The sequence below is a fragment of the Lycium barbarum genome, chromosome 1, assembly GCF_019175385.1.
Source record: "Lycium barbarum isolate Lr01 chromosome 1, ASM1917538v2, whole genome shotgun sequence".
Taxonomy (NCBI): Eukaryota; Viridiplantae; Streptophyta; class Magnoliopsida; order Solanales; family Solanaceae; genus Lycium; species Lycium barbarum.
In genome coordinates, this window is record NC_083337.1 from 149,307,168 (window position 1) to 149,315,358 (window position 8,191).

Genomic DNA, 8,191 nt, shown 5'->3' on the forward strand with positions numbered 1-8,191 from the left:
ATTCATTTAGCATAACCATGTTATTATTCTTTTTTTTTTTTCTAAACTACACCTCTCAATATTAGAAAGAATGAATCATTAACAAACTTGACATATAATGCGTGATGTTATTAAAGTAGAATTTCGTTGTGAATGAGGTTATAGACTAATATTTTTCCTTTCTTTTGAAATTATATTTACTTAAGTTACGTTTGAACTTACTTATGTAATGTTGGAATTTGACAAAAGAGTATTATGTTAAACTTTTATTTTTGAATTTTGAATTTAGGTTATATTTTTTATTTTAATTTATTTTCTTTTGTAATATTGACTTGTTATTTCATATTGCATACTCTTTATTTTCACTTACAGTTGATGAATTTTTTTTTTTGGTCAAACGTTTGAATAATGTTATGACGTTATATTTAAAAATATTAATTTTTTTTGTCAAACATCCAATCCATGATATTCTCACAAAAAAGTCTGCTTTTAATTTTTATAATTGATTAAAATCAAAATATTATTAATTTGAAAAATATATATCAATTACTTTTTTACAATATTAGGTACAAATATAGGATTATTAATTAACCTATTTTCAAGAAACAGCGTGTTGTTAAATACCTAATTTAACATCATTTATAGAGGCACATATATTAATTTTTTATAATTAAATTTTATTTTAAATTAAACTAACTGTATAATTACAGTTATCCAATCAAACAGTACGCTTATAAAAAGGTGTTAAAAGACCAAAAAGTGGCTAATAGCGCTATTTTTATACTACTAGTGGGTAAAGTTCGGATCTTTCCCACCCGTCACAGGCGACCCGGTACCCATCTGTTTTAACTCTTCCAAAATCCCCTGATAAACCTCGTAATTTTGAATTTGCCTAATTCGTTTCTTCAATTTCAACTCTGTTTTTCTCTCCATAAAAAAAAAAGATGGATTTGCGAGAAGGAGCAGAGGTTGTTGGTGACAAAATGAATGAGTTGAAAATTGCAAAAGAATGTAATGATGATGGAAGTGGCGTGCAAGTCACGTGCTTCTCTGAAGTCTCTAACGATGCTACTCTCTACTTTCAGATTATTCGTCTTCAAAATCAGGTTTTGTACCTCACTTACTCCAATTAAGCAAACATTATCGTTAATGTATTTTTTTATGTTACTATTTTGTTAGAACTTTTTACTACTTGTTTTGGAGTTGGTATAGTAAACACCTAGTAGCATATTGGAGGATTAGAGAAAAATCTAGAGTTTATGGAAGATTTGGAATATGGAATCAGGATTAGTAAAAGCTGAAGTAGTAGTCACTATTTTTTGGCAAGAGCTATATCCGACATATGTGCCAATAACACTTAAGGGGTCGTTTGGTCACTCGTTAAAGTTACGTTGGTATTAGTTATGCAATGATTAGTTATGCGGGGTTTAGTTATTCGTGTACCCTGTTAGTTATCCATCTTCTACCCTGCATAAATAATACATAGATTCCCTCGTAACTTATACATGTATTAGTTATGTGGGATTGTAAACTAATAACCAAACACCGTATTTGGTGTGCTGAATTTTATACATAACAACTAAAATGCTACCAAACATAGTAGTACTAGTTATGCTGGTTTTAAGACATGAATAATTCACTTTCTGTCCAGCAACCAAACGACCCCTTAATGTATTAGATAAAATGAGAGAAGGTCTGCTGACATAGTTTGGAGATGTCCTAGTTGGACCTCCACTTCCTGTGGTTCATAAGTACAACACTTCGATAATTGAAGGTGCTTGAAAGGAAATGAGACTGACTTAAAATAACATGAAGGGAAGTTGTTTAAAAAAATCTATGGTTTCACAGATCAACGTGGACTTAGTTAAGGATAAAATGCAATGGAAGTGAAGGATCCATATAGACTACCAACTCATTGGGATTAAGGTTTGGTTACTGTTGCTACAGTTATATTAGCTCTAGATTTGGCCGAAAATCTTTTTTGTTTGGTTAAGAGCTTGTATATTAGTGTAGGAATAGATTTGAGATTCAGAGAACAGAAGTGATATTAGAATGATGTAGGCCCTAATCGAGCAAAAGGGTTGAAAAGAATTCATATAGCTAAACCTAACTTTGGTTGGATTGAGTCTTACTGACTGATTTATGATGTTCATACGTTGATTGCTTATGAATGAATTACAGCTGAAGCCACAAGAAAGTTAAACGTCGTGGTATTGAAAGTACTCACCAGACACTTGTGCCATGGATACTATGTGCAAACTGGTGGTTGATTTAGTTGAGAGACACTGACTTAATGTGTGCTGGGATTTTTTTCCTACTATTATTTTTGTGGATGCATTAGCACTGCTGCCTAAGAGCAGAGTGGCTACTAATTTCAACACAGCGACCTGTCATGAACTCATAATAGCCTATGAATAAGCAATCTTCGAGATTGAAGAAGCTATTTAGTTTAGTAATGATTCAAATGGATCAATAAAGAGTAGTTCAAGTAGGAATTTGAAGGTTCATTATCTCATAAGCAATTTTATCGATTGGGTTAAGGGCAAGATATACATGGGGATCTATATAATAATTCAGAGAAATAAGTAGTTGGAATGTTAGACGAAAAGTTAGAAATTTCCATTTGACAGAAAATGCAACTGAAATTGAGAATGTACCGTTAATACAAATGTTAGCATGTTGAAGGATTAACTCCGCTAATGCATCATCGAGATGTAGTTTGTAGAACTTACGAATTTCTAGTTGCTGTAGTTGTTGATTTTTTGTTAATTACGTGTGTGAAATATGTTCCAAGTTTGAATAAATAGGTTACTCTTCATTTACAATAATTTCTTGTCATCCTCTATAGATATATGCATGGATTGGTTGCATCTCCGCCAAACTTGGGGATCTGTATGCAGCTGCTCCAACAAGACCTGTAAGTTTGGAACTTGACATATATTGCATTTTTTCTTTCTACTGCCACCTTTATCATCCATCTATGTAATTGCTTTTGAGTATAGAGTTAATGAGAACTGAGAGTCATACTGCTTATACTAATGAAGAAAAAGTGATACTGATTAAATAAGTTACCCGAATTTTTTTTGAAAAGAAAGCTGAAAATAAGTAGGGAACAAAACAAGTCAGGAACTCAAAAACTGAAGAAGAGATATTAAAAACCTCTAGAGAAATTTGCAGCACTCGCACATGACCTCTTCTTCGTATCCGCTTACATAAATAGATGTTTGGGTGGGGAATGTATGTTATATTTCAGAGCGTGAAGGTGGTTTTGATTTGTCTTGTCTATTTCAATTGTCACACTCTTTATGTCATGTGCAGAGCAATACTGTTAGTGTGAGTTCCTTGACTGGAGGATCATCTGATAATACAGGATCTGGTATTGCCCGTAGAATAGGTATATCACTAGTCAAAATAAGTCAGTCCCAGACATTTTTCTCTTGATACATTGTCTGACATAGCTTCATGCGCAGTTCTGAAGACTGGAATCAATGTTGTACTAGCTTCTAATATCCCCAAGAACAGCCCCATGCTTGAGGTTTGATCTCGTTCTGTTCCCACTCTGTTTTATCCTTCCCTTTCTTGTTTCTACGCTCTGCGTGTTTGTGTTCCCTTGTCTAAAATCCTATTTGGATGTCATTCCATTTTGTATAGCTGATGAATACAGCGAATTGTAGATATCTATGGTCCATGAATTGCAAAATCTCATCTTGTGTATATTTCTCTAGCTGTTGTGATTGTAATTCTCCCTTTCGTGCTTGTTTAGGCTGCTGCTGAGAAAAAGTTGGTGCAGAAGCTTATCAGTCTAGGCTACGGAAAGGCTGGACCTCGAGGACCATCTTCATAGTGGATCAAGTTATGCATTGAGCTCAATGTAGCAGTTAAACATTGTGAGATAGTATTACTATAAAGACATGCAGAATACAGGAATACAGAAGAATGAAAAGCCAACCATACCATGTACACTGCTTCAAAAACACTCTTAAAATCATTTACCATCAGCAACGAAGAGGAGGGATCGTGTGGGAGCTTGATTGTCGCTTTTGAAAGTTTTATTGTGCTTGTGTTCCTATTATTGAACAGTAGAATATGGGAAGCGATGGAGTTAAGTAATTTTCATGTCTGTGATGTCCTGATTGGTATATTTATGCTCGTTACTTGACTCTTAAAAAAAAAAAAAAAAAATTGTCGGACTTATTTTCTTGGGACAATCGGGGACTCTTCTAGTGAAATTGGATCTTAGAGCCTTAAGAGACCTTCAATCATCGAGGATATTCGAATTGACAAATAAGATTTGATGTTTCTCTCACAATGATGAGTTTCAAATTGTACCATCGTAGCCAATTAGAGGATTAGATCTGTCCTTTACAAATAATATGAGGATTGATTGCTTCGACAATTAATGGCCTAATTGCTTTATGAATTATTAAACTTAAGTGGCTGAACAATTGAATGTTTTCCACTATTTGCGAACTGCATCTCATATAGGATTTTTCTTATTTTTTCCAATGGAGCACTGTGAATATCACAAGTCATTCTTGCACAGATAAGACACTGACAAGCATAACTACAACTGACGTAGATCCAGATTAACACAGAAGCATCACCGTTTCACTAGAGAACACGGTCGTCGTGTCTAAGTTTTGCCAGATCAAATGTAAAGCATAGCTGACCTTGTGAATATATCATGTTGGAATTTATAAGTAAAAAAGTGGATAGGAACCATTACCAGATAATTTTCAGTACCATGGAAAAGTTACCAGATTCAGCCATCTAAAATTATATTCCACAAACCTAAATTACAATCCATAGCCGAAGCACAAAAAGCCACAAGTCTCAACAGGTATAAGCACTTGGCTAATGTTCAAGGAGGTCAAATCAAGAAAACCGAAATGTCACCATCATCTGGTAAAGCCTCTCAGAACTCTGATCTCATAATATAAACGTTTCCATCACAAGAAAAACCAAAAACATCGTGCTCATGCTGCGGAAGCTAAATGAACATGATAAACCGCACATTAATATCCGGCAAAGATAATGCATTAATGCTAAACTACTACAGTTCCTTGACCATATTCAACAAAGCATCTCAGAAAGGTTTTTCAAAACAAGACCAGGTCTATTCATTTGAACCAGCAGGACCAACAAGGACTCCTTGTGCAGAGCCTTCCTTTCGACCGCCTTCCTCCTTTACTTCAGCGTCAGGCTTTCTGATTCTAATTTTATACTTGGCCTCGAAGTCAGAAATCTCCTTTTTCTTTTTCTCCAAGGCTTCATTCAGTCGAGCTATCACTTCCTCAATTCCCTCCTTATTGCGCAGAACAGCAGGCAGAACTTCCTTGATAGTTCTCTCAACAAGAACACCTCCAATCATCCTATAACACCGCCTTGCAGGATCAAGTGGTTGTATAGCATTGATCACGAGTGAGTGCTCACTAACTTCCATTTCTAGTTCCGTAATTTTAGAGTAAATCTGGGTGATCTCAGACCTCATGCCACTGTAGATGTTGGCAACTGCTTGCTCATTGATTGGTTCTTCAGCATGAGCAGCCATAGCACTGAGACACAAAACAGACTGTGTCAAAAATCATATCTATGCTCAGCTACTCCAATCACTTGCATAGTGTTCAAAGCCATAGATTGTGGTGATGAAAAGATAAATATCAGTGTTGTATCACGACAAAGGTAATTTCTATCAAGTAACTAGTGCAAAAGAGAAACCACAAAGGCAGTAGAATTCATGCTGACATTATTTTTTTAAAATGAATTTATGTTATAGTTAAAGGTTCCAAGCAAAACAGTTGCACTATTGAAAAACAAATGAAAATGTTCGCTTGGAAGGGAAACTGAAGTTAGGAACATGATTCTCCTGTAATGTCATCTCCAAAAGTTTCCAAAAACAGTCCTATACCATTAACAAGGCTCGTATTCAATATTCGGTAAAAACTCAACAAGACTAATTTACTAGACTTTCAACAATATGTAGAATGAATAAAGTACTACCTCTCGCAGCCAATATGAAGTGCATAAATGAATCCACCTACCAAAACAAATTTCCTCAGGATCAAAAAAGTCTTTGTATTGGTTTGTACAAACCAAGAATTAGTTGGTGGTACACTATTCCAGCTTATATCTGGTTGGTGATTTGGACAGAAAGGAACTCAAAGATGTTTTGAGGGGAAGCAGAAATCAATGTAGAAGATTAAGTTAGATTGTATGCAAACAAGGCAGTAACTTTACTGGGATTCTTAGGGCTATGTTTTGGATCTTTTCTTTTACTTAAACAGAATCCTAGCACTACCTTTGTGCCTTTTATGAATTACGATTATTACCATTTCCAAACAAAGGGGCAAAAACTGCTTTCTATACTGAACTACTTGAAAAAAGCTACTCCCTCTATCCCAATTTATGTGATACACTTTCTTTCCTAGTCTGTCCAAAAAGAATGATATATTCCTAAACTCCGTGCCTAGTCAAACTATATCACATAAATTGGGACGGAGGGAGTACCTTTTTTCATAAGTTCAGTAAGAGTCGAAGCAACTTTAAGATTCTATATTCAGCAATTGGTCTTTAGGTATGCATAACAAGTAGGATCTTGATACAAAATTTGCAAAAGAAGAACGTAAACATTTACACATTAGTTGCCCGAGTGGTTAAAGGTCCTATATCTAACTTGAAAACAGCTTTAGATGAGTATGACTATTTGGTTATTGCAAGTTAAAGCAGACAGCTAACCAATCAGAACCAACGATCTTTTGCTAGGGAGCCAATATACGTCGTTATGCTTTTAATTGGAACATCATAATCGTACATCCAGAAAAAAAAAAAAAAAAAAAAAGGTGAAGTACAATATGTTCAGATTTGTCTAACAAGCTCTACCTCTTTTTTCTATTCTTACTCCCTCATTATCTCTCTCTTAAGTAGCATCTCAATTTAATATTAAGGTGCTTTAACATTAGCAAACAGAAAATATTTTTCCCTAAGTTAATCCAGTATGATAAAGGCTAAAGAATAAATATATTAATTGGTGCAAGCAACTTCATTTAACCCTATATACTTTTACAACTATATATCTGCAATATGCACCTTTTAACAAATTACAATGAATATTTCTCATTACCATCAAATCCTAAATAGTTTTTGCCCTTAAATCATGACAATTGAAAGGCATACAATATAATAAAAACCCCGACAAGACCTACCGAGTTTGAACTTTACTAACCACAAAACTCAGATACTATGGGAAAACAAAAGACCAACGAATCATAAGATGATTTGACAAAAAAAACACAAAATCACAGCTTAATTTCAAAGAAGTAAAAAACAAGTTAATAATGACTTACCCGAAAATTGTTAAACAATCTAGTTTCTTGATTTAGCAAACTGGAAAAAAACGAGAGCAAAGTGAAAATAGAGAAAAATAATAGGGCGTACTTCTATTTGTTCAAGAAAATGGAGGGCTGTTTGGTGTTCACACGCTCTTGGGCGCGTGGAAGAGAAATCTATTCTGGGTTTTGGAAGAATCTCGTTGTTTTGGAGTGGGCCGCTGAGATACATAGGGCGGACAGCCCATTTCTTGCAGGGAGATCAATTTGTTTGAAGTTGGTCTTTAATTTTTGGGAGAATCACGTGTATATATATATATATATATATATATATATATATATAAGAATAGGGTGTATTTACGAAATATGACAATACTTTTTAGTTTACAGAATATAATAATAATAATAGATTTCTTACAAAAAATGTTTGCTTAAGGCTTGAAAAATTCTCTCAAAACTTTGTGTATGAAATTTGTATATGTCGCTTAGGGCTTAGAATTTCGCTCACAATTGTCGTGTATGAAAATTGTATAAAATCATAGGAAATGTGTATAACTCAAGGCTTAGAATTTCAGTTATAATTTTTTATATAAAATCGGTATGAAATATGTATGTAATTTTGTATGCGTGTTGTATAAAGCTCATGTTAGGTTTTAGGAAATTTAATACAACTACAACAATATTATATATAACTTTCATACAATATTCAAGCAAATTTAATACAACTAGGACAACATATAAAAATTAAAAAATAAATTTCATACAAACTCAATATATAATTATCATACAACTTTAATACAATTTTGAATCTCACTTCGAAATTTGAAGAGAAATCAAATTTCATCAGAACCACAATCAGTCTACTAATTTTCCTAATTTTTCTTCCT

At 33.8% G+C, this 8,191-nt stretch overlaps 2 protein-coding genes across 4 annotated transcripts; one reads left to right on the plus strand and one right to left on the minus strand.

Annotated features, from left to right (window-relative positions):
* The first annotated feature begins 761 nt into the window (after window positions 1-761).
* LOC132643295 (uncharacterized) lies at window positions 762-4,375 on the plus strand. Its single transcript, XM_060359915.1, has 5 exons — window positions 762-1,085; window positions 2,828-2,896; window positions 3,298-3,373; window positions 3,450-3,514; window positions 3,743-4,375. Exons 1-5 carry the CDS (start codon window positions 924-926, stop codon window positions 3,821-3,823), a joined length of 453 nt encoding a protein of 150 aa, XP_060215898.1. The 5' UTR covers window positions 762-923; the 3' UTR covers window positions 3,824-4,375.
* Window positions 4,376-4,740: 365 nt separating this feature from the next.
* LOC132643311 (prefoldin subunit 2) lies at window positions 4,741-7,562 on the minus strand. Of its 3 annotated transcripts, none has more exons than XM_060359917.1 (2): window positions 7,414-7,562; window positions 4,741-5,534 (listed from the first exon to the last, which is right to left on the minus strand). In XM_060359917.1, the coding sequence occupies exon 2, from the start codon at window positions 5,528-5,530 to the stop codon at window positions 5,096-5,098; it is 435 nt and encodes a 144-aa protein (XP_060215900.1). In that variant the 5' UTR covers window positions 5,531-5,534; window positions 7,414-7,562; the 3' UTR covers window positions 4,741-5,095. The 3 variants fall into 3 exon arrangements, with proteins under 3 accessions (XP_060215900.1, XP_060215899.1, XP_060215901.1); XM_060359916.1 differs by having other exon boundaries at window positions 7,323-7,481; XM_060359918.1 differs by lacking the exon at window positions 7,414-7,562 and adding an exon at window positions 7,182-7,204.
* Window positions 7,563-8,191: the final 629 nt, after the last annotated feature.